Genomic DNA, 26475 nt, shown 5'->3' with positions numbered 1-26475 from the left:
AAACATATAAGATAATTAGGGGATTGGACACATTAGAGGCAGGAAACATGTTCCCAATGTTGGGGGAGTCCAGAACAAGGGGCCACAGTTTAAGAATAAGGGGTAGGCCATTTAGAACGGAGATGAGGAAGAACTTTTTCAGTCAGAGTGGTGAAGGTGTGGAATTCTCTGCCTCAGAAGGCAGTGGAGGCCAGTTCGTTGGATGCTTTCAAGAGAGAGCTGGATAGAGCTCTTAAGGATAGCGGAGTGAGGGGGTATGGGGAGAAGGCAGGAACGGGGTACTGATTGAGAGTGATCAGCCATGATCGCATTGAATGGCGGTGCTGGCTCGAAGGGCTGAATGGCCTACTCCTGCACCTATTGTCTATTGTATTCGCTTCTGTGGTTTCCTCAGGCAGTTTGTTCCAGATATGGACTACCCTTTGAGTAAATAAAGTTACTCCTGAGGTCCCTCTTAAATCTCTCTCCTCTCCCCATATGCCTAGGCCCTCTAGTTTTAGGATATCCTGCTCTGGAGAAACAGCTGAGCTTCACTTTATGCCCCTGATGATTTTGTAAACTTCAATAAGGTCTCTCCTCAGCCTCCTCTGCTCAAAGTAAATAATTCCCAGTTTTTCCAGCCCTTCAAAATAACTCAAGCCTGCAAGGCCTGGTGAATCTTTTCTGTTCTAAGTACTGTTCTATGATGTTTATTTTCTTCCTTGTCTGTTAGTTGAGCGAGGTTCTGAATGTCGATAGAAGTTCCCATTTTGCTGACTTACTAATGCTACATCTGTCTGCCTTAATGAAGATAGCTATTATTGGGATACCCTCCATGCCTTCAGAGTGTCAAGGATGGAAACTATGGACTCCTCATGCTGGTTGTGTGCATGGTCTTAGGGGCAGCATGTATTTGCACAGCCACCCCAATAACCCGATCAGGTTATGGACACTTATGCACGTTCACAATGTATTCCTGTTATGCATGTTTTCCACTCCACAGGCTGTCAAATGTTAAGCCATGCTCATGCCTCAGCCCCCACATGTACCAGTTTCTGCAGGAATGTGAAGTGAATGAATGTGACATAATGTTCAGCTGAGATCTCAATTTTTAAAAAATAGTTCATGTTTTACACTTGTTGCCTGACGTGCATCTGTAAACGACTTATTGGCAATAAACCAGAAGGTTTCCTTTGGCTATGAAAGAGACCGCATGTCAGCATTTTCAAGAGAGATAGAGAGATAAAAAGAAATGGTGACACAAGAGATTGCAGATGCTGGAATCTGGAGCCAAAAACAAGTTGTTAGAAGATCTCAGTGGGTCAGGCAGCATCTGTGAAGACGAGGCGCTTGACATTTCGGGTTGAGATCCTGTATCAGAACAAAATGAAGTTTTTAGGTTTCTGTTACAGAAGCTTATTCTGGTAGTTAATGTATTCCTTGTAGCTTCAGTCCACAGAAATATTCCTTACATATACCTTTTTCATTTCTTTTTGTAGGCACAACGTCCTCTAAGCATTAGGTGTAGCTGTGACTGGCCGACCACATGTATTTTATGTGGTTCTAAAGCCTTGATGCAGACGATGGATCAGGCCAATATGCCTCCACAGGAACGTGTGGCCATAATGGAACCCTGCTACCACCCCATACTGTCACTTCCACAAGGTGAGTGTGGATTTTGTGTCATGTAATTAAAAACAATTAAATTTCTGCAAGTTTCAATTAGTTGTATAGCCCTTTTGCTTGAAAGTTCCACTTTAGAATTAAATTAATAGTGCTCGTTAGCTCTACCTACTGTACTTTTTCTGCTTTTTAAAAATCTAATAATCTGTATCCCTATTTTTCTATCCTTTAAAATGGATGAATTGTAAAGACTGGATCGACTAGGCTTGTATACACTGGAATTTAGAAGGATGAGAGGGGATCTTATTGAAACATATAAGATTATTAAGAGGTTGGACACATTAGAGGCAGGAAACATGTTCCCGATGTTGGGGGTCCAGAACCAGGGGCCACACTTTAAGAATAAGAGGTAGGCCATTTAGAACAGAGATGAGGAAAAACCTTTTTCAGTCAGAGAGTTGTAAATCTGTGGAATTCTCTGCCTCAGAAGGCAGTGGAGGCCAATTCTCTGAGTGCTTTCAAGAGAGAGCTGGATAGAGCTCTTAAGGATAGCGGAGTCAGGGGGTATGGGGAGAAGGCAGGAACGGGGTACTGATTGGGAATGATCAGCCATGATCACATTGAATGGTGTTGCTGGCTTGAAGGGCAGAATGGCCTACTCCTGCACCTATTGTCTATTGTGGTTTTAAGACTATACTTGTTCCTGTAAATGTTCCCACAGTATTCTTTCATTTTTCTGGCTCCATCATACCTCTTAAGACTTTCCACACCAGTGCATCTGAGATGTTGTCTTTCTTCACATGCCATGGCTTCCTTGTTATCATAATGAACAAAATCAGAATCATGCCTGCTCCCACCCACTCTGCTTTTGGCCAGAGCAAGGAATAAGGTTCAACATATTCTCGCCAGATCATCCTTCGTAATATCCTTCATGTGAGTTCCCACCGCCAAACGCATCTTTCCTCATCTCCCCGTTCTGCATTCTGAATGGTCCATTCTGCGACTCCAGTTTGCTCTTTCACTACTTTGAGAAGATTCTCACTTCCCAGGCCCTTTTAACCTCATGCCTTCCCACTCTCCAGGGATGCAAGCATTCCTTCCAGAAGAAGCAGCAACTTACTTGCACTCGTTCAGTTTGGTGTATTGCAAGCAGTGCTCATGATGTGGTCTTTACATATAAGACGCCCAGCACAGATTGGGTGATGGATTTTCAGAATACTCCACACTGAGGGTGATCTGATCTTCTTGTTTCCTGTCTGTTAAATTCTCCATTCTGCTCCTACTCTTGTCTTGGGTCTCCAACCAAGTCCAACATTAGCATGAGGAACAGCACCTCATCTTCTGGCTAAGCACGTTGCAGACTTTGGAATTCAATGCCGAATTTAACAATAGCAGATAACTAACTTCTATTGCCAGTGTTGTAATTGGCCAGTGTTGTAATTGACCAGTTTTGATGCAGGGTCATCTATCCATGAACTTATTTTTTCTGTCCCCATATGTACTCGCTGTTCTGCTATTTCCAGAATTCTCTTTCAGGATATCGAGTGACTGTTATGCTATCTCACGGTTCCAGCATGTCTTTCTGTCTAATTTTCTTCACCTGTCTCCCTCTATTTCCATTACAACAGACATCTCAGCTATGATTTAATATTACCTTACAACTCAGAAGGAGGCCATTTGATTCTTCAGGTCAATGCTGGTTCCCACAGCATTCCTATGAGTCCCATTCTACAACTTATATCCCTGTAACTTATTATTTTTCTCATGCTGATTGGCAGGGGGCCCAACCCCCTCCAAATCTCCCGCCGTCTGCAGCCAATTGACCTGCTACCAACATGCCTTTGGGACGTGGGAGAAAGACAGAGACCCGGGGGGTAGATTTAGATATTTTTTTAGATTTAGAGATACAGCGCTGAAACAGGCCCACCGAGTCCGCGCCGCCCAGCGATCCCCGCACATTAACACTATCCTACACACACTAGGGACAATTTTTTTAAACATTTACCCAGTCAATTAACCTACAAACCTGTACGTCTTTGGAGTGTGGGAGGAAACCGAAGATCTCGGAGAAAACCCACGCAGGTCACGGGGAGAACGTACAAACTCCGTACAGACGGCGCCCGTAGTCAGGATCGAACCTGAGTCTCCGGCGCTGCATTCGCTGTAAGGCAGCAACTCTACCGCTGCGCCGCCCTTTGCCAGGTAGCCATTGCCACCTCCAAAGAGTGCAGCACTGAAGTCATGATGGAACCTGGGTTGCAGAATTGTGCAACAGCAGCACTATGCCTCCTGTGGTTAATTAAAAATAATCATCATCCTCTCTTGGAAGGCATCAACAGCAGTGTTTTTTCTGCAACCATTACAAGCTGCAACTTTTTAAAGTTGTTTTAACTTTTCCAATTTTTATGAAAAAACTTTGTTTCTGTCTCTACAGATTGTATGTGACCCGCTGAGATTTCTGCATTTTCTTTACTTAATGCTTCAGGTGAACAGCTTAGATAAGCTGTGCAAACACCTTGTTTGTGCCTTGCCTAGTATTTTATTTGTCAAATATCCTACAGTATTTTTGCTCTCGCTCTGGTTTTATAATTGAAGAGTGATCAATTAGATAGAGGAATCTCCGTACTAGACAAATATTTTGATTTACTACTACCCTATGGGACTAACTACAGGAGCAAATTTTATTGAGCCTAGTTTAGAACGGAGCTGAGTTGAGATTAATTTAGAACGGAGCTGAGAATTGAGCTGAGTTTAGAACGGAGATAAGGAAAAACTTTTTCAGTTTAGAACGGAGATGAGGAAAAACTTTTTCAGTCAGAGCTGTAAATCTGTGGAATTCCCTGCCTCAGAAGGGAGGCCAGTTCTCTGGATGCTTTCAAGAGAGAGCTAGATAGAGCTTTTAAAGATAGTGGAGTCAGGGGGTATGGGGAGAAGGCAGGAACGGGGTACTGATTCTGAATGATCAGCTATGATCACATTGAATGGTGGTGCTGGCTCGTAGGGCCGAATGGCCTACTCCTGCACCTATTGTCTATTGTTTAGTTAAATAATGTGAAGTTGTAAATAGGTGTTTTGATGGAGTTATGAATGGATTTTTCTGGTTTCACGCAATCTTCTATTGTTTTGTTCATTTATTAATAATGTGGACATCACTGGTGGTGCAGTCTTTATTCATAATCCCTCAATGATACCTATAATTGGTCATTATGTTGGATTATTGTGTTGTTTAGAAGTTTCTCTATTCTGAAGAACATTGTTTCCCAGTTGGGCTTTGTGGCAGTCATTTTACCAACCAGCCTACAAGAGATCAGATTCATCATTTTGAACGAGTTAAAAGTCGTCTTGGGGCTTCAGGTTGCTCCTTCGCTATCACTGCTAATGAATCGCCCTGAAATGTTAAGGATAACAAATAAGCTTATTCCTTAGTGGTCGATATAATTAGTAAGCACGACAATGAGCTTGACTGTTGTTTTATATTTAGACACACCACTTCATGTGCACTTCGAAGGTTTACTCAAGCAGGAAGAACATCAAAAACGCCCACAAAAATTCAAGTCTTTCAAGTTGTTGTCTCAAGTGAAGCAGCAACCACAAGATTCTGCAAAGAAAGTTTGTCAAAAACTTGCCTCATCCCTCCTCTCATCTGCTAGTAAGTTTCATCTCAGTAATTTCGATTGACCTTTGTCTGTCGGGCTACATTGAAGGGCCACCAGCAAGATTAGACAAAGAATACGCAATTTACGGTTTACGTCCTTGTTTTGTGGTTAGGTACAGTTAGCACACAATGAAGCCCTTCTAAATATTAATGAGTATGTGAGTACATTATCTGTTTTAAAGTCATACGGCACGGAAACAGGCATTTCAGCCCAACTCGTCCATGCCAACCAAGATACCCCATCGAAACTAGTCTCATTTGGTCCATATTCCTTAACCTTTCCTATCCATGCACCTTCCCAAGCGTCTTTTAAATTTTGTTATTGGACTTGCCTCAACTACCTCTTCTGGCATCTTGTTCCATATATACACCACCCTCAGTGTGAAAAGGTTGCCCCTCAGGTTATTATTAAATCTTTTCCCGCTCAGTTAGAGTCATAACATTAGTTATTCATTGTACAGAAACAAGTCTTTCCGCCCAATTTGTCCATGATGGGACCAAAGTATCTACCTAAGTGTATCTTGTTTGGCCCACATCACTGTAAACCTTTTAAACATTGTAAATATGCCTGCCTTTACTGCTTCCTCTGGCAGCACATTCCATTTACCAATCACCTGCGTGAAAAAACTTGCTCTTTGAGATTTCTTTTTAATCATTTCCCCTCTCATCTTAAACTTATGTCCTCTAGTTTTTAAATTCCCTAATCTGGGAAAAGACTGTGACTATAATATGGCAAACAGAACTGCATGCAACACTCCCAGTCCGATCTCACCAATGTCAAGAGCTTGTCCCAGCTCTTGTACTTAATGCCCTGACAAATGAAGGCAAGCATTCAATGAGCCCTGTCTACCTGTGTCGCTCGATCAAAGAACAATGCACTTGTATCCCAGACCCATCTGTTTACTGACATGTCTCAGAGTCCAGTCATTCACTGTATATGGCCTGCCCTGGTTTAATTTCTCAAATGCATTACTTTACATTAAGTCTGAGTTAAATTCCATCTCCCATTCCATTGTCCAATTTTCCAGTTGATTGAGATTCTATTGTGACCTCAGACAACATAATTTACTATCCACTGTACCACCAATTATGGTTTCATCCACAAACTTAATCATCATGCCACCTACATTCTCATCCAACTAATTAATATGTGGCAAACAATAGGGGACCCAGCACCAATCCCTGTGGCACACAGTCTGATCAGTCTGAAGAAGAGTCTTGACCCGAAACGTCACCCATTCCTTCTCTCCAGAGATGCTGTCTGTCCTGCTGAGTTACTCCAGCATTTTGTGTCTACATGTGGCACACCACTGGTCTCAGGCCTCCAATCTGGAAAACAACCTTCCACTGCCATCCTCCTCACTACCCCCTTACATTACTCAGATGAATATGAATTGCCAGTTACTGTTTTGTCTGAAAGTAAGTTGTTATTTTGAAGCTGAAGGCTTGAATTTATCCCCTATTTTTATCCTAATCGTTGCCTGCATTGCTGGGACCTTTCTTGCTCCTCATCTCCAAAATTCCCTTGATTTAACAATCTTTCAAAACCTAGAAGTAGAAACAAAGAACTAAAGGTTTTGAAGGTCTTTTATAGTCATGTGTACCAATTAAGGTACAGTGATATGCAGGTGCTGGTTAATACTCAAAATCTGTCTTTTATCCTTCCATTGTATCGTAATTTTTGTCTGATTTTTACTTAAACACTCTACACATACATCCCTCTTTACGAAGTTCTACGTAAGTAGACTGTGTCCTGCATGTAGCTTCAATGGGACTGTCAGATTAGAAATTTTGATTCTGAGTTTGCTGATTTCACTGCAAAACACTCTTCCTCCAATTCATTCTGTGTGCAGCTCCTAATGCATCTCCCTTAATGTCGCCATCCAGCTTTGATTAAAAATCCCAGACAAACTATCAGTCGCCCTCAGTAATTTCTCTTTACCATCGTTTTTTCATGTACATATTTTTGACCCACTGAGGAATGTGTCTAATATTAAAGGTGCTGTGTAAATGTTTTTATTGGAACAAAGGAAAAGGAGATTTGAGGAAGAAAATTACATTTAAAAAATGTTCAACTTTGCATATTTTCTGGGGATCTTGAGATGGGGGAAAGTCTCTCATAATGTGACTGGAAAAGCTGTGGACCTGCAAACGGGTGAGCTAGTGTTCCGTTCTAAGAGTTTTATTTTTTCACCCTCAGAATATGTGCACAGTGGAAATACATCCGAAAAGATCTTCAAAAGACGACTAGATCACTGGCAGCCAACTTCAAAATCAGAGATTGATCCTTTCACGGAAAAACTCAGCACACAGATAAAGAAGCAAAGAACCCCTGTACACTTCGGTAATAGCAATGATGCGGAAATGCCCATTCTTGTGTACCCAAAGTTGTTCTTAGTAGCATCGATGGCTGTCACTGATTTGAGGAAACTTCATATTTGTCAGACTCCTAAAATCAGATTTTATATTTGATGACAATAGCAGCTGATAATGGTAATTGTTCACCAAAGAGGCTGATTAAAATTCTTGATAGAAAAAGGTATAGCTTGTGCAAGGTAAATTGTGCTCCTTGTGGAGTTTTGATTATAAATTTGTGTCATGAGTAAGACTTAGATAGAGCTCTAGGGGCTAGCGGAATCAAGGGATATGGGGAGAAGACAGGCAAAGGTTACTGATTGTGGATGATCAGCCATGATCACAATGAATGGCGGTGCTGGCTCGAAGGGCCTAATGGCCTCCACCTGCACCTATTTTCTATGTTTTCTATGTTTCTAAATATTATGGGGTAATTTATGAAATTGCAGGTAATAGCTTTATTTTTCACCTGATAACCATAGAGTCATGTTTGGTCCATATCCCTCTAAACCTATCCTATCCATGTACCTGTCTAAATATTTCTTAAACAATGCAATAGTACCCGCCTCAACTATCTCCTCTGGCAGCTCGTTCCATACAACCATCAACCTTTGTGTGAAAAGGTTACCCCCCAGGTTCCTATTAAATCTTTCCCTCCTCACCTTAAACCTATGTCCTTGGGATCTCGATTCTTTGATTTTGAGGATTAAAAAAAAATTTTTTTTAAATAAAAATAGTGTAATGCCTACCACAGACCTGCTAGGTGTCACCTTTACTGATGATTGCACTGCATGCCCTCCAGACAACCAAGTGACAAGGTGTGTGCTTCAAGAGTGAAAGCCTGCAGGTGACAGGTCTGACTCCAGTTGCCATAGCGACTCAGGAGTACGGGGGCCAGGGTGAGTGGTGTGGAAAATAGAGGGAGGAAAGTCTGGCAGATGCAGTCTGAAACAGTTATTTCTATTGAAAGTCAGCTCTTGGTTTGATTTGCTTCTTCCTCTCCAGCCACAGGTTCATTTCATTCTGAAAATGACCAGTTTATCTAAGACTAAATTAGTGACCAACACCAGGAGCAGAGGGAAAGTAAGCGATATTCAAACTTAAACCTGGCCTGTACTTTTTTACCTGGGCTCCTGGCGCCCTTGCCTGCAACATGATTTCCTGCCTTTCCCTCTAATCTCTGCAGTATTTCAGCTAAAAACAAATCTGAGCACATAACCAATCAAATTGATAATCAGCTGCACTTTTGTGAGGTGAGAGTAATTGGAAATATGCAAGGAATTGGAATTAAAGAAACTGAGACCTGATGGTTGTGGTAATGTTGTAAGTGGCAGAGAAAGGGGGAAGTTCACAAGGTACTGTGAACATGGCAACTATGTAGACTTATATGATTAATATAATGGCAAAGTATTTTCTGTAGGGCCATGTTGATTTAGAATTGTAGAAAATTAATTAGCACCGAAGCAGCCCATGTACATGCGGATAGTAAATAAGCTTTCCAGCGTTATCCCTTTTTTCAGAATAAGGACCACAGGCTTTCAGGTCATAGTTCTTCAAGCGTACATTGAAGTATGACCAAGATCATACGGTCATAAGGGATAGTAGCAGAATTAGGCCAATTGGCCCATCAAGTCTACTCCGCCATCCAATCATGGCTGATCTATTTCTCCCTCTTAACCCCATTCCCCTGCCTTCTCCCATAAGCTCTGACACCTGCACTGAAGATGTAATTAGGGTATCTGCCTCTAGCATTATTTTTAGCAGAGAATTGCAGATTTCCATCATCCTCTGAGTGAAGTTTTCACAAAGTTTCCCTTCTGATTTTAATCACAGGGGTTTCCTGGCTTTCAAATGACCTGACTTACGAAAATCCGTCTTTACACAAATTCTCCCATACATTATTAAAGCATTTGTTTCAAGCTATTAATAATAAAAATAAAACAGTTTATGGTATCTTTTATGGACTGGATATTATTTATATTCCACTAGTTTAAATGTAGGTTAAGGGTGATTATTCAATCAAATGAAAGAATAAAATGTGGGAAACTGCAGAAAATGAACGTTTCTGATTTATGGAGAAATCGGCTTAAGGACAGTTCTTGGGAACGGAACCCTTACAGAACCTGGGTCTGCCTGTACTTTAAATCTATGAAGATTTATTTATTAAGCAGTACGAACTTGCAAGTGCCGAATTGCCTTTTCCAACAGATGGAGTGAACAGGAGCTGAAATCAAATATAACAGTTGCTATTTTCTAAGATCAGGAGTGCTGAGGCCATATGTTGTAATTGAGCTACCGCTCTGCTACATTAATAAATCCTGTGTCACAAGACCACAAGAGAGTAGTTCAGTGGAACCTGAGATTTTCTGTCTGCTGTATGTGTACCTTCAACCTTGCAAACGGAGCAGATTTGCTTCATTCTAAAAAAATGGCTCCCAAGGACACAATGTACATCTGTGAAATTTGTTTTGCGGGCTCGCATGTTTTTTATTCTCATTTTGAATTCCCTTATTTTCTTAACTAAGAGCAACACTAAGAGAGGTAATGTGTGGAGGGAGATGTGTGGGGTGGTGGAGGAGTTACATTAGCACCTAATTATTCTGTTATAAATGTACAACATGGGTAACATTTCCCCTTGGCAAGTCAGTACACTGCCCAGTGTGATCTTGGGTTCTGCAAGGTATATAATATCAACCTGTCAGTGGTGAGTTTAGTGTTTGCAGCCCCAGCAACACATAGGACCTGAACATTATTTCTGCCGGTGAAAGAGGGTAAAATGAAATGACCCTCATGTTGCATTCTGGTCCCTCCTGTGGAAAGTGTGTATGTGGTTATTAATGGAGGACAGGTTTTCCTGCAACCTTCTTCACTGATCTTGACCTATTTGAGACATCATTTTGATAAAGCCCAGGCAATAAAACAGCAAACGGTGGCTGAAATTTCTTCCCTATGGCCCGAGTGCCATTTTAAATTACAGCAGCGGGTACTCACCATTTTGTAGGCAAGTTCAGTCTGAAGAAGGGTCTCGACCCGAAACGTCACCCATTCCTTCTCTCCTGAGATGCTACCTGACCTGCTGAGTTACTCCAGCATTTTGTGAATAAATACCTTCGATTTGTACCAGCATCTGCAGTTATTTTCTTACACTACATTTTGTAGGCAAGTGGTGTTTTGCAGACAACAGCCTCGCCTCTTTTTGCCAGTTAAGTGCTGCATATTGACTAGGTCCAGGTCACTGCTGCTCTTTAAAATCTAAGTTGCAGCATGTCTCAAAATATCACTAAAAACGAGATGGTGCCAACAGGTGATTAAGTGGTGTTGCTCCAGCAGATTGTTGGAGGTGTGTTTGCAATGGCTATAAGAGGGGCAAATTCGAACAGTTTTATCACCGGCTTCATCAATTGACTTGGTCTTTCCGGATTTTAGCTTCCAAATGTAGTAGTATATCTACACTAAAACTCATCTTTATATTCGTGGATATATTTGTTTTGTGGGTTTGTGGATATATTTGTTCCCGAAATACAGCCAAAATGGTACACGATAGTGCAACATAGAAACATAGAAAATAGGTGCAGGAGTAGGCCATTCGGCCCTTCGAGCCTGCACCACCATTCAATATGATCATGGCTGATCATCCAGCTCAGTAACCTGTACCTGCCTTCTCTCCATACCCCCTGATCCCTTTAGCAAAAAGGGCCACATCTAACTCCCTCTTAAATATAGCCAATGAACTGGCCTCAACTACCTTCTGTGGCAGAGAATTCCACAGACTCACCACTCTCTGTGTGAAGAAATGTTTTCTCATCTCGGTCCTAAAAGACTTTCCCCTTATCCTTAAGCTGTGACCCCTGGTTCTGGACTTCCCCAACATCGGGAACAATCTTCCCGCATCTAGCCTCTCCAACCCCTTAAGAATTTTATATGTTTCAATAAGATCCCCCCTCAGTCTAAATTCCAGCGAGTATAAGCCTAGTCTATCCAGTCTTTCTTCATATGAAAGTCCTGCCATCCCAGGGATCAATATGGTGAACCTTCTCTGTACTCCCTCTAAGGCTAGAATTTTAGGCCCACCCTAGGCACCATTCCCCTGCGGTCTCCATTGATCAAGATTTGTTACATTTAAAAATCAATTAACTTAATAAACTTTAATAATTGTGCCCCCCCCCCCCCCCCCGGGAGGACCGGCGCCTGTCCCGGCGTGCCCCGCGCCTGACCTTCCTCCCATGGTGCAGCGCGGCGGCAGAGGGTCAGAGAAGAAGGAATGGGTGACGTTTAGGGTCGAGGCTTGTATACACTGGAATTTAGAAGGATGAGGGGGGATCTTATTGAAACATATAAGATAATTAGGGGATTGGACACATTAGAGGCAGGAAACATGTTCCCAATGTTGGGGGAGTCCAGAACAAGGGGCCACAGTTTAAGAATAAGGGGTAGGCCATTTAGAACGGAAATGAGGAAGAACTTTTTCAGTCAGAGAGTGGTGAAGGTGTGGAATTCTCTGCCTCAGAAGGCAGTGGAGGCCAGTTCGTTGGATGCTTTCAAGAGAGAGCTGGATAGAGCTCTTAAGGATAGCGGAGTGAGGGGGTATGGGGAGAAGGCAGGAACGGGGTACTGATTGAGAGTGATCAGCCATGATCGCATTGAATGGCGGTGCTGGATCGAAGGGCTGAATGGCCTACTCCTGCACCTATTGTCTATTGTCTATTGAGACCCTTCTTCAGACTGATGTCAGGGGGGCGGGACAAAGGAAGGATATAGGTGGAGACAGGAAGACAGTGGGAGATCTGGGGAGGGGAAGAGAGGGACAGAGGAACTATCTAAAGTTGGAGACGTCAATGTTCATACCACTGGGCTGCAAGCTGCCCAGGCGAAATATGAGGTGCTGTTCCTCCAATTTCCGGTGGGCCTCACTTTGGCACTGGAGGAGGCCTATGACAGAAAGGTCAGACTGGGAGTGGGAGGGGGAGTTGAGGTGCTCAGCCACCGGGAGATCAGGTTGGTTAAGGCGGACTGTGCGAAGGTGTTGAACGAAGCAATCGCCGAGCTTGCGTTTGGTTTCGCCGATGTAAAGAAGTTGACATCTAGAGCAGCGGATGCAATAGATGAGGTTGGAGGAGGTGCAGGTGAACCTCTGTCTCACCTGGAAAGACTGTTTGGGTCCTTGGGTGGAGTTGAGGGGGGAGGTAAAGGGACAGGTGTTGCATCTCCTGTGGTTGCAGAGGAAAGTGCCCGGGGATGGGGTGGTTTGGGTAGGAAGGGACGAGTGGACCAGGGAGTTACGGAGGGAATGGTCTCTGCGAAACGCAGAAAGGGGAGGAGATGGGAAGATGTGGCCAGTGGTGGGGTCCCATTGTAGGTGACGGAAATGTTGGCGGATGATTTGTTGGATACGCTGGCTGGTGGGGTGGAAGGTGAGAACGAGGGGGATTCCGTCCTTGTTACGAATGGGGGGAGGGGGAGCAAGAGCGGAGCTACGGGATGTAGATGAGGCCCTAGTGAGAGCTTCATCTATAATGGAAGAGGGGAAGCCCCGTTTCCTGAAGAATGTCCTAGTGTGAAACACCTCATCCCGGGCGCAGATGCAGCGTAGACGGAGGAATTGGGAGTAGGGGATAGAGTTTTTGCAGGAGACAGGGTGGGAAGAAGTGTAGTCCAGATAGCTGTGCGAGTCAGTGGGTTTTATAGTAGATGTCAGTCACTAGTCTGTCTCCGGTGATGGAGATGGTGAGGTCCAGAAACGGGAGGGAGATGTCGGAGATAGTCCAGGTATATTTAAGGGCAGGATGAACGAGGGGGATTCTGTCCTTGTTACGAATGGGGGGAGGGGGAGCAAGAGTGGAGCTGAGGATGTAGAAGAGACCCTCGTGAGAGCCTCATCTATAATGGAAGAGGGGAAGCCCCGTTTCCTGGACTCAAAAAGCCCCGTTTGACCCAGTACTCAAATCTTGGTGACAGCTTTGAGTTTGTGAGGTGAAATTCTATTGTGTCAAGAGTTCAGTGAGAGTCAACTTTTCATCAATGAGATGGAATCCAGTGAGAGTCAACAGCAATATTTGACTTTTTTTGCTTGTGGTCATTAAATTGGATTCGGTACATTAATCAGAAAAGGGATAAATGTTCCACCAAAGAATCAATATAGCATTTGTAAGAGTGGAAATGATAATTCTTTATTGCAGCACAAGTAAATGAATATTTGGAGTTTTCCTCTCTTTCCTCTATGGAAAGAAGGAATAAATGGGATACTGAGCATTGTTAATCTTGTTACTTCTATACAGCCTTCAGTAAAAGACACAAAGCAGCTTCAAGTTCATATCCTCCATTGATGAATCCACAGACTCCAAAACCAAGTTCAGCGGTACACCAGATGCCTTCATATATAGATACCCCTCCTTCAGCTGTACACAACCAGCCTGCAACATCCAACACTTCCACACCGGTAAGTTAAATCAAAGGTTCTTGATTTGCAATGCATTTGCAGAGATCGGGACTACAGTTATACAAGTAAGATAACATAAACTGTGTTTCTTCATTGTACCCTTGAGTTTAAGAGGCAAATTAATGGCGATTTCGATTTGACAAGAGTAATTGAGAAAAAATTGTTCACATCAATGAGATTAACAGCAGGATTTAAGATAATTGATGTAAGCATCAGAGGGAAGATTTTTTTTAAAAAAGGACGGTTCTTTCAAAAAGCCAAGACAGGTGCACATTAGGTTAAAAGGCCGTCTATTTTCCTTCTATCGTCTCGAAAAATCATTTGAAAGAGGATGAGGAGATAAGATCTTCCCATATTACCATGTACTGAATAACCTGTTTCCTGTAAATGAGAGAGGGTTTTGAAGCTTCATTAGGAGCTTCCATATCTTTGAACCACATCCTTGCACTGTTTTCTCTGTACAGTGACGTGGCTTTCTGCATTAGTTTTGTTGAATGAGGACTCCTCTTTAATTTTCATCTTTCGTGTGTTGTAGGAATAATTATTTCATCATGATTGGTTTGCATTGTACTGCAATCTCCGGGTTTCTAAGGTCCCAGGAGATTGTTTTGATCGGATTCCATGTGGGATAATCTATGTTTGAACTGGGGCAAATGCCATTTAGAATGCTTACAGTATAATCATCAAATAGAAATGTTTTCTATTGAGCCAGTAGTAATAAGTCCTGAAGTTTTAGCAAGTAAGGAATTTTAAATCTTATTCTGTTCTACTGCTTCAAGGAGTCACATAATACTTCCCAATCAGCAATTTTTTTTAGTCTGTTCTTAACGTGTAGGTAAATATGATAGCTAGCTTGTGCACAACATAGTTCCTTGAGGAGAAAACTTACAAAAGTTCTTTGAGGAATCAGTGTTAACAAAAACACAAGGAGAAATTAAGATTACGGCTGGTTTTCTAAATCAATACCATTTCTCTGCAAGAAATCTGCCAATTTCTGTTTTAAAAGAATTCAATAACTGCTCTGTGGTTGAGAATTTCAAAGCTTTACTACTCCAGGACTTTTCCTTGCCTCCGTACTAAATGGCTGGCCCCTTATTCTGGAGAACGTGGATAGGTGATGTTTTGGGTTGGGGCCCTTCTTCAGATTGATTGAAGGGGGACGGGGGACGGGGGGACTGTAGTGGTCTTTACCAGCTTTCTCTCCCCCACTACAATCAGCCTGAAGAAGGGTTCAGACCTGAAACATCATGGAGAACTGTCCATGTTCTCCAGAGAAATACTGCCTGACTCCAGCACTCTGTGTTTTTTTGGTCAATAAATAGGAGTCTATTCAAATGTTCCAGAGATGAGTGCAAGGCGTGGGAGATGTTGTCTGTAATGGACCTGTTGCAGCAGCAGGTGAATTGCAGTGGATTAAGGTTATCTGGGAGGCTGGAATTGATGTGCTCTCTCACAGCATTTTGAAGCACTTCATGATGGTGGATGTCAGAGCCACTGGGCAGTAGTCATTAAGGCACACCACCCCATACCCGTAAATGTAAAAAATAAGTTGTTATATTTTCTTTTATGTGTGGTCTTCAATCCAATGATATTAGCTGCCTCGAGCTGATGTGCTGTGTTTGTGGTTTCATTTCTGTCTGAAAAATTCCAGAACGCCACCTGCTGGTCCACTTTGACAAAAATAACCAGTCTTATTGAGGTCCGTTTTAGAAATTATTAACTTACCAAGAAGCTGAAAGTTAATATCTTTACTTCTTGTGCTTGCTTTTCTTTCAGTCTGCACGGCGGAGAAGAGGTGAAAGTTCGTTTGACATAAATAACATTGTTATTCCCATGTCAATGGCTGCTGCAGCTCGAGTGGAAAAACTTCAGTATAAGGAGATCCTAACACCAAGGTAACCCAAACCAGTGTTGTGATATTGGTAAAGTAGGAAAAATGTTTCTGAAGCAGATCCACTTTTCTTTTCTCGCTCTTCCCAGAACCAGGATAGAGTTTCTCATGTTCCACCCTTCCAATCATCATATTAATTCTTAATCTTACACAATCTTCAGTGAAAGGGCAATAGAAATGATCATCCCTAGCCAACAATGACCATTGTGGGCTCCACCTTTCCTCAGTCATCGATGCAGGCTCTGCTTTTTTCTGTACCTTCCCATACTTCCAGTGTCCCTCTCCCTTACTCTTAAGTGTGATGAAGGGCCTCGACCTGAAACATCACCTATTCCTTCTCTCCAGAAATGCTGCCTGACCCGCTGAGTTACTCCAGCATTTCGTGTCTGTCTTCAATAGAAATGATCGTTGTGGATATGATGTTTAATCTTCCAGTACTTTAATATTCCATGACGCCTCGTGTTCACTCATGAGGCATTTTCTCTCCCTCCTGTAATAAGCCTCTGCCTTTGCCGTATGGCTTCAGATACACATTTAGACAGTACACTGTACTAAAATCATTACCTTTGGACTTGCTTGTAGTTCAAATCACTGATGCGAAATACTGCAGACATTGGAAATATGAAGTAAAAACAGAAATAGGTAAGAAGATTTTATTTTAAATGATCTATCTTCCATTTGTTTTTGGCAGTTGGCGAATTGCAGATATCGAACAGTCGAAACTGCAGAATTGCAAGTTGGAGGATGACCAGGTATTTGAAGTTTTAGTAAGCCCACAAAGTATTTTAATTTTATTATAGTTTTCTGTTAGATTTTAAACTCTTCCATTGTCCATTCTTGAATATGTAGTATGAGGAGATGTCTGATGAAGCTTTTCTCAGTCGTCATTCCAAATGTGAGGAGATGGAACGTTCTAGATGGTGTTTGTGGTCGTCATCCAGCTCTGCTAGGCGAGGGAGCAGGTAACGTTGATGTCAGAAGTTTCTTGAATATTAATTCATAAGAATTCGAACTAAATTTGTATTGCATGAGTGTGGCCAAGAACAGGCATGAGAAGTAGGATGTTGCTATATCTGACCCCCATAAAATACCTCTCATTTTTGCACAAATGTAACTCAGTTTTCATTAAAATTCCCATGCCTTTTGCCTTTCTGCACAGTCCACATCACAACATTCACCTCTCTTTTGGATCTAAACGACCACTTTTATGGTTTGTAAGTTTGTTTCCTTGTTATATGTATCTGAATTTTAAGAGGGTCTGAAGAAGGGTCCCGACCCAAAACGTCACCCATTCCTTCTCTCCTGAGATGCTGCCTGACCCGCTGAGTTACTCCAGCACTTTGTGTCTGCCCTGAATTTTAATTAGAATGTTTACTTGATGGTGGGGATGCCGAAAATACCGTTTTTATGGGACGCTGCAAGACAAATTTGGAAACCTGCCGTATCAATTTTATATCCACAACATTAGTTTCCTCTTTTCCCGTCTCTGTATTCATCTGTATCTGCAGCTTGTAATGGAGCCTACCAGAGAAAAGGCAATTCTGGATTTAGTGTTGTCCAATGAACCAGATTTGATAAGAGAACTCAAGGTAAAGGAACTGCTTGGAGGTAGTGATCATAATATGATTAGTTTTAATCTGCAATTTGAGAAGGAGAAGGTTAAATCGGAAGTGTCAGTGTTGCAGTTGAACAAAGGGGACTATGAAGACATGAGAGAGAAGCTGGCCAAGGTCGACTGGAAAGGGATCCTAGCAGGATTGGCGGTGGAACATCAATGGCAGGAATTTCTGAGCATAATCCGGAAGATGCAGGATCATTTCATTCCAAAAAGGAAGAAAGATTCTAAGGGGAGTAGGAGGCAACCGTGGCTGACAAGGGAAGTTAGGGATGGAATAAAACTAAAATAAAAGATGTATAACACAGCAAAGAGTAGCTGGAAGCCAGAGGGTTGGGAAACTTTCATAGGACAACAGAAGGTAACAATACGGGCTGAAAAGATGAAGTACGAGGGGGAGCTGGCCAAGAATATAAAGGACAGTAAAAGCTTCTTTAGATATGTTAAGAGAAAAAGAGTATCAAAGTCAAATGTGGGTCCCTTGAAGGCAGATATGGGTGAAATTATTATGGGTAACAAGGAAATGGCAGAAGAGTTGAACAGGTACTTCGGATATGTCTTCACTAAGGAAGACACAAACAATCTCCCAGATGTACTGGAGGACATCTCCAAAGACGTACAGGTATGTAGGTTAATTGGCTGGGTAAATGTAAAAATTGTCCCTAGTGGGTGTAGGATAGTGTTAATGTGCGGGGATTACTGGGCGGCACGGACTTGGAGGGCCGAAAAGGCCTGTTTCCGGCTGTATATATATGATATGACAGAGGATCTAGGGGGGTAGAGGAACTGAAAGAAATTTTCATTAGGCGAGAAATAATATTGGGTAGTCTAATGGGACTGAAGGATGATAAATCCCCTGGGCCTGATGCTCTGCATCCCAGGGTCCTCAGGGAGGTGGCTCTAGAAATAGTAGACGCATTGGTGATCATTTTCCAATGTTCAATAGATTCAGGATCAGTTCCTGTGGATTGGAGGATAGCTAAGAAAGAAACGAGAGAGAAAACAGGGAATTACAGACCAGTTAGCCTGACTTCGGTGGTGGGGAAGATGCTGGAGTCAATTATTAAAGAGGTAATAATGGTGCATTTGGAAAGTCGTAAAAGGGTAAGTCCAAGTCAGCACGGATTTATGAAAGGGAAATCAAGCTTGACTAATCTTCTGGAATTTATTGAGGATGTGACAAGTAAAATGGATGAAGGGGAGCCAGTGGATGTAGTGTATCTAGACTTCCAGAAAGCCTTTGATAAGGTCCCGCACAGGAGATTGGTGACCAAAATTAGAGCACATGGTATTTGGGGGTAGGGTGTTGACATGGATAGAAAATTGGTTGGCAGACAGGAAGCAAAGAGTAGGAGTGAACGGGTCCTTTTCAGATGGCAGGCAGTGGCGAGTGGAGTGCCGCAAGGGTCGGTGTTGGGGCCGCAACTGTTTACCATATATATCAATGACTTGGAAGAGGGAATTAGAAGCAACACTAGCAAGTTTGCGGATGACACAAAGCTGGGTGGCAGTGTAAACTGTGAAGAGGAGGTTGCAGGGTGACCTGGACAGGTTGAGTGAGTGGGCAGATGGCAGCAGAAACAAGGAGGAAGATTATTATCTCAATGGAGTTAGGTTAGGTAAAGGGAGGGTGCAGCGAGACCTGGGTGTCCTTGTACACCAGTCACTGAAAGTTGGCGTGCAGGTACAGCAGGCAGTGAAGAAAGCTAATGGAATGTTAGCCTTCATAACAAGAGGATTTCAGTATAGAAGTAAAGAGGTTCTTCTGCAGTTGTATAGGGCCCTGGTAAGACCACATCTGGAGTATTATGTACAGTTTTGGTCTCCTAATTTGAGGAAGGACATCCTTGTAATCGAGGCAGTGCAGCGTAGGTTCACGAGATTGATCCCTGGGATGGAGGGACTGACATATGAGGAAAGATTGAAAAGACTAGGCTTGTATTCACTGGAGTTTAGAAGGATGAGAGGGGATCTTATAGAAACATATAACATTATAAAAGGACTGGACAAGCTAGAGGCAGGAAAAATGTTCCCAATGTTGGGTGTCCAGAACCAGGGGCCACAGTCTTAGAATAAAGGGGAGGCCATTTAAAACTGTAAATCAAGGTATGAAAGATGAAATGTCTACTCCTGGTTCTCTTTATTTTGTTCTTGTGAACCATGTAGTTAGGGCTTAGTCACGTATATGTCAAATCAAGTCAGTAGGCCAGAATCTATCCCCTGGGATAGTTGTATTCTTTACCCAATAAACAGAAGGGACTTCCACGTACTGGTTGGGGAGTTCCTCATTTCAGCCCACATCTTTTCCAGTTTTTTTTATAGTTGGTGAATTTTGCTTTCAGGGTATTTTACTGATTTTTGGGTATGGTCATTCAGCATCATTGTCACCAGCTGAATTTTGGTTTTCTCTCCGTGTACTGTAGAAATGTGGAGACAAAATGTAAAATTCTGCTTTTCAGTCCTTATGTGAAAGATTTGCATGGTATGCACTGGGTTATACAAATCAGCATTGCCTTTGCGAACATGAATTAGTAGAAAGGCCCTTGGTCTTTTAAGCTTTCCCCGCCATTCAATTTGATGGTCCGTTTATATCCTCAAACTCCCATTCATAAGTTTTAGGAGCAGAGTTTGGGCGTTCAGCCCATCAAGTCTACTCCGCCATTCAATCATGGCTGATCTACCTTTCTCTCTCAACCCCATTCTCCTGCCTTCTCCCCAAAACCCCTGACACCCGTACTAATCAAGAACTTTGCTAATCATCCTCATTAATGTTTCAACATGTGACTTACGTAAAATATATCGGCCTCTGCTTTTATCCTACTTCATAAGCTCTGCCACCATCTCTCTTTGGAGAAGAGAATTCCAAAGTCGCTCACTCTCTGAGGAAAAGTATTTTTGCTTCATCGTTATTTAAAATAAATTACCCATGATTTTTAAGTATTGACCCCTGGTTCTGGATTTCCCCAAAAGAAGAAACATCCTTTCCCCATATTCTGTCAAGTTCCATCCTTCTATATTTTAATCCGAAGTCCCCACACATTTTACAGATACTGGCAGATACATGCCTCATCTGCCTGATTGTTCCTTGTAAGACAACTCCCCTATGTCTGAAGAAGGGTCTCGACCCGAAACGTCATCCATTTCTTCTCTCCAGAGATGCTGCCTATCCCAATGAGTTACTCCAGTTTTTTGTCTCTATCCCCTATTTCAGGTATTCGTTAACTTTCTCTGAACTGCTTCCCACGCATTAACATCCTTCCTTCAAAAAGGAGACCAATGTACTCAATGCCCTATATAATGGAACTATACCTCCCAACTTTTGTAATAAATTACATTCTGTTAGTACTGTAAACAATTACGCTCTGTTAGCATTAATAATTACCTATATGTAAACTACCTTTAATAAATCCCAGATCACACTGTCTCAACCACCGCTCAACATTTAGATAGTATAGACCAAGTGGACCTGTTGGGCCCAAACCTCTCCTGCATTGGTGCAGCACCCTCTCCTCCCCCCCCCCCTTCCCTCACCCCCTCTCCCTTCCGCTCCCCCTTCCCTCCCCCTACCCCTTCCCTCCCCCTTCCTCTCCCCTCCCCCCACTCCATTCCCCTCAACCCCCCTTATCCTCCCCCCTCCCTCCACCCCTCTCCCTCCCTAGGAGATAGATTTAAACTTTAAAATGAGAATAACTTTAAAAATATAACACCGATTTCAACAAAACTTCTTCCATTAGCACCAAAAGGATGACGGTGAGTAAGGTGGGCCGAAAATTGTCGTGCTATCATGTACCGTTTTGGCTATAGTTCAGGAACAAACAAACAAACAAATGAGAGTTTTTGAATAAAGATGTTTATTTGTTTGCTTATTGATTGGTTCAGTCTACTTTCCAACTGAAATTGCAATAGATCTTGAGTGGATTTTAGAAATTATTCTTTATCTTGATAACACTTTAGTGACCACAGGAAAGTGATTGCATGTGAGGGCCATTCTTACTATGAGTTTACAGATTGAAACCTCACTTTTCAAGATTACACACACATCATGCACAGGAATGAGATGGTGACGAGCAGTTACTGCTCAAATTGCCGGAATAAGTAGAGAAAATTATTAATGTGTGCGCGGTGGAAAGGTGGGCATGACCCAAGATTGATCAATGTTCTAAATCCAAAATCAAAGCACCAAACCAAAGTGATGCTTCAGTTGAAGTATGTTATTGAGATACTGTTTTCTTCTGGTTTCCAGATCTTCAAACAAAGCTGATGGCAGGTCCACCCCACAACCACAGCAGTCAAATGCTCAGCCTGCATCACCCGACAGTGGATATAATCTCCTAAATGATTATCCTCAGGTGGGCTCATTTACTGGTCCTGGAAGCCCTGAAGCCTGCTCATCGCATAGTTCCTTTTCCTCAAAGGATCGTACAAGAGTTCTGTCCTTCAGCGAGGATACACGATCGTCTACACCTGATGTCACAGATGAAGAAGTACAGGTAAATTTGAAGTATCTGTATTAGATTCAGAATCTTAACTGCATGCACATTCTATCACAAATCCCCTTGTCTCTGGTTATGAGGGAATTTACCCAGTTCTGTGCAAAACAACAACTATTAACCTTTGTAATTAATGGAGAATCCATGTGTGGATATCTCCATTAATAAATGTCATGGGCAACTGGTCTCCAATATCGTGTAGATTGGATTTAATTTGTTTTGTGGTATTTGCAGGCAAATCCATTAATCAAAAGCAGTAAGACAGAAGCAGGGGAATTTATTATGGGGAACAAGGAAATGGCAGAAGAGTTGAACCGGTACTTTGGATCTGTCTTCACTGAGGAGGATACAAACAATCTCCCAGATGTTCTAGTGGCCAGAGATCCTAGGGTGACAGAGGAACTGGAGGAAATCCACATTCGGCAGGAAAAAGTTTTGGGTAGACTAATGGCTGATAAATCCCCAGGGCCTGATGGTCTGCATCCCAGGGTGCTTAAGGAGGTGGCTCTAGAAATTGTGGACGCATTAGTAATTATTTTCCAATGTTCTATAGATTCCGGGTCAGTTCCTGTGGATTGGAGGGTAGCTAATGTTATCCCACTTTTCAAGAAAGGAGGGAGAGAGAAAACGGGAAATTATAGACCAGTTAGTCTGACATCAGTGGTGGGGAAGATGCTGGAGTCAATTATAAAAGACGAAATTGCGGAGCATTTGGATCGCAGTAACAGGATCGTTCCGAGTCAGCATGGATTTACGAAGGGGAAATCGTGCTTGACTAATCTACTGGAATTTTTTGAGGATGTAACTAGGAAAATTGACAGGGGAGAGCCGGTGGATGTGGTGTACCTCGACTTTCAGAAAGCCTTCGACAAGGTCCCACATAGGAGATTAGTGGGCAAAATTAGGGCACATGGTATTGGGGGTAGGGTACTGACATGGATAGAAAGTTGGTTGACAGACAGAAAGCAAAGAGTGGGGATAAATGGGTCCCTTTCAGAATGGCAGGCAGTGACTAGTGGGGTACCGCAAGGCTCGGTGTTGGGACCGCAGCTATTTACAATATACATCAATGACTTGGATGAAGGGATTAAAAGTACCATTAGCAAATTTGCCGATGATACAAAGCTAGGTGGCAGTGTGAACTGTGAGGAAGATGCTATGAGGTTGCAGGGTGACTTGGACAGGTTGTGTGAGTGGGCGGATGCATGGCAGATGCAGTTTAATGTGGATAAGTGTGAGGTTATCCACTTTGGTGGTAAGAATAGGAAGGCAGATTATTATTTGAATGGTGTCAAGTTAGGAAAAGGACGTACAACGTGATCTGGGTGTCTTAGTGCATCAGTCACTGAAAGGAAGCATGCAGGTACAGCAGGCAGTGAAGAAAGCCAATGGAATGTTGGCATTCATAACAAGAGGAGTTGAGTATAGGAGCAAAGAGGTCCTTCTGCAGTTGTACAGGGCCCTAGTGAGACCGCACCTGGAGTACTGTGTGCAGTTTTGGTCTCCAAATTTGAGGAAGGATATTCTTGCTATTGAGGGCGTGCAGCGTAGGTTTACTAGGTTAATTCCCGGAATGGCGGGACTGTCATAAGTTGAAAGACTGGAGCGACTAGGTTTGTATACACTGGAATTTAGAAGGATGAGAGGGGATCTTATCGAAACGTATAAGATTATTAAGGGGTTGGACATGTTAGAGGCAGGAAACATGTTCCCAATGTTGGGGGAGTCCAGAACCAGGTGCCACAGTTTAGGAATAAGGGGTAGGCCATTTAGAACAGAGATGAGGAAAAACATTTTTAGTCAGAGAGTTGTGAATCTGTGGAATTCTCTGCCTCAGAGGGCAGTGGAGGCCAATTCTCTGAATACATTCAAGAGAGAGCTAGATAGAGCTCTTAAGGATAGCGGAGTCAGGGGGTATGGGGAGAAAGCAGGAACGGGGTACTGATTGAGAATGATCAGCCATGATCACATTGAATGGCGGTGCTGGCTCGAAGGGCCGAATGGCCTACTCCTGCACCTATTGTCTATTGTCTATTATGGGTGCTTCTGTGCTTTACTAATTGGTGGAGATATCTGATCAGCAAACAAATACATACAAGGAACATCTAGCTGCATGTCATGTTTGCAAAAATAGTCATTGTATCAAGTTTATAAAAATTAATTGATTTGATGATATGTATCACCATTCAGCAATTTCTGTTTTCCACGATAGTCACTAGTAAATTGATATGTTGCAACCACATATCCATTGTATGGTAGGAAAATAACTAGATGCTGGTACAAATTGAAGGTATCGCAAAATGCTGGAGTAACTCAGCAGGTGAGGCAGCATCTCAGGAGATAAGGAATGGGTGACATTTCGGGTCGAGACCCTTCTTCAGACTGAAGTATGAAGAAGGGACTCGACCCGAAACGTCACCCATTCCTTCTCTCCTGAGATGCTGCCTCACCTGCTGAGTTACTCCAGCATTTTGTGATACTGTCCATTGTACGGTGATTACTACAACTCAGTTATTGCCAGAGCAGTCCTTGGTATTTCCCTAATAATGACGTACTGTTTTCTAATGAAATTTAACTTGTACGTCTATAAAATCTTCCACAATTTCTCAATATCTGAGTGGTTTCTTGCCAATAAAATACGAGCGAATACTCTTGGAATGTAGAGAACTGACTGACGCCAGTGGAAATGAAAGTTACCCAACCGTCTATGGGCTTGGGCTGTGTGCAGCTTCAGTCTCTGAAACATATCAGAACCAGTTAAGTTTTGATAGTTACATGTAAGTTTTCCATGGTTATTTTCTGGTCTTAGTCCACAAATGACCAGATTTATTAAATTAATTTTAATAAATTACCACGTAGATTTGAACTCATTAGCTGGTGGCTGCTGTTAATTGTGTCTCACTATTGTATCTCGGTATAACATGGCAGTGGAACGACTTTTGCTCATTATTGTTCTGATACTGTTTCATTTTATTCTCGTAGATGGTGCAACCATGGGAGCCAAGGATATTTCCCTTATTAACTGAGAACCTGGAGGCACTGAAAGGACATTGCAACAGCCAGAGAGAAAACCGCTGTGAACGGTCTCGAGACTTGCACTGGCTGTCAGCTAGCAAGCCGAGTGTGAGAACCGAAGCTGCTGAATGCGCCCCTTCATTGACAACGGGTCCCAGCGGACCCCTGTTTTTACAAGATGACGACAGTTCAGACTTGAAATTGACTCTGGCGATAGAGAACGATCGAAGTATGGTTAGGTGAAGCTGCTGCACCCAGTAAATTAACACCCAGGCCCACATAGCTGACACATCTGTATATACATGCCGTATCTATATATGAATATATATATATTACATGTGTACACACACACACACACACACACACACACACACACACAGACACAGATGCGCGCGCACACATGCACACACACGTGTATATATATATGATATATAGTGTATATACACATACGTATATATGATATATAGTGTATATACAAATATATATAGCATATATGCATATGTGATGTATGGTATATATACATATATATATATAGAGAGAGAGAAAGTAAAACTTATTTTGTTTTTAATGTTTGATATTCAAACATCTATTTTTGAGAGAATGCGTATATAACTTTTCAGTGGGCTTTTTTTCCATTTCTTTTCAAGTTGATGTACTGTAAATTGTACCATGGAGGTTTGGGGGGGTAGGGCCAGGGGAAAATGGTCACAAATGTAAAGAATATAAGGTTCTGTATGTTAGAGTGATGTCAGTTTGTGCCAATTAAGCAGGAAGGGAGAGTTTTAGAGAGAGAGAAAACAAAGCTATTTAAGACAAAAAAAAAATGGGAGTGGGAAGGGGACAGGATTCCTCCCTGGAATGAGTAGAAATAGTTTCTCCTGTTGCAGTAAATCCTTGGGCTTGTCTTCATTAACACTGCTGAATTCTAGAATACTTGTGCTGTTGTATAGCATGCCCGAGGAGTGGTCGACTGACTGTACTTGCCCTATATTAAATTACTACAGTTCTTGTTTACCACTCGTGTTTGTGCTGTAACTCTCTTTAAACCGCGTGCTCTCATGCAAGGCTGCTCAGTAACATTTCATTGAATCCTCATTGAAGGGCGGGTAACATGAAAGGGAATTGAAAATGTTTTTACATGCCAAATAAATAAATGGGTTTTCAAAGTAAGTGTTGAGGCAAATTTAGGATCAAAACTGGATTGATTACATGGGGGCAAAGCACGTCGATAGTCCTACATGAGTCTTTGACCATAAAACATGGAACAATGTTGAGAAGGGAATGAGGAGAGTATGTTGGGTGAATGCACAGTCTTTTACACAGGGTAGGGTAATCAAGAACCAGAGGACATCAGTTAAGGTGAGAGGGGAAAGATTTAATAAGAACCTGAGGGGCAACTTTTTCACAGAGAGGGTG

The 26475-nt window shown here is 42.4% G+C and overlaps 1 protein-coding gene across 1 annotated transcript in view; it reads left to right on the top strand.

Annotated features, from left to right (window-relative positions):
• The window catches only part of LOC144592968 (KAT8 regulatory NSL complex subunit 1-like), a 79411-nt gene extending 53362 nt beyond the window's left edge, over positions 1-26049 (top strand). The window contains exons 6-14 of the mRNA XM_078398352.1: positions 1479-1644; positions 5084-5251; positions 7458-7601; positions 13888-14048; positions 15825-15943; positions 16631-16691; positions 16789-16901; positions 21798-22044; positions 25027-26049. Coding sequence (XP_078254478.1) covers positions 1479-1644; positions 5084-5251; positions 7458-7601; positions 13888-14048; positions 15825-15943; positions 16631-16691; positions 16789-16901; positions 21798-22044; positions 25027-25302 — 1455 coding nt within the window. The 3' untranslated portion in view covers positions 25303-26049. The remainder of the gene's footprint in view (positions 1-1478; positions 1645-5083; positions 5252-7457; positions 7602-13887; positions 14049-15824; positions 15944-16630; positions 16692-16788; positions 16902-21797; positions 22045-25026) is intronic.
• Positions 26050-26475: the final 426 nt, after the last annotated feature.

The sequence above is a fragment of the Rhinoraja longicauda genome, chromosome 4 (genome assembly GCF_053455715.1).
Source record: "Rhinoraja longicauda isolate Sanriku21f chromosome 4, sRhiLon1.1, whole genome shotgun sequence".
In the NCBI taxonomy this organism is placed as follows: domain Eukaryota; kingdom Metazoa; phylum Chordata; class Chondrichthyes; order Rajiformes; family Arhynchobatidae; genus Rhinoraja; species Rhinoraja longicauda.
This window is presented reverse-complemented; position numbering and strand designations above follow the sequence as displayed.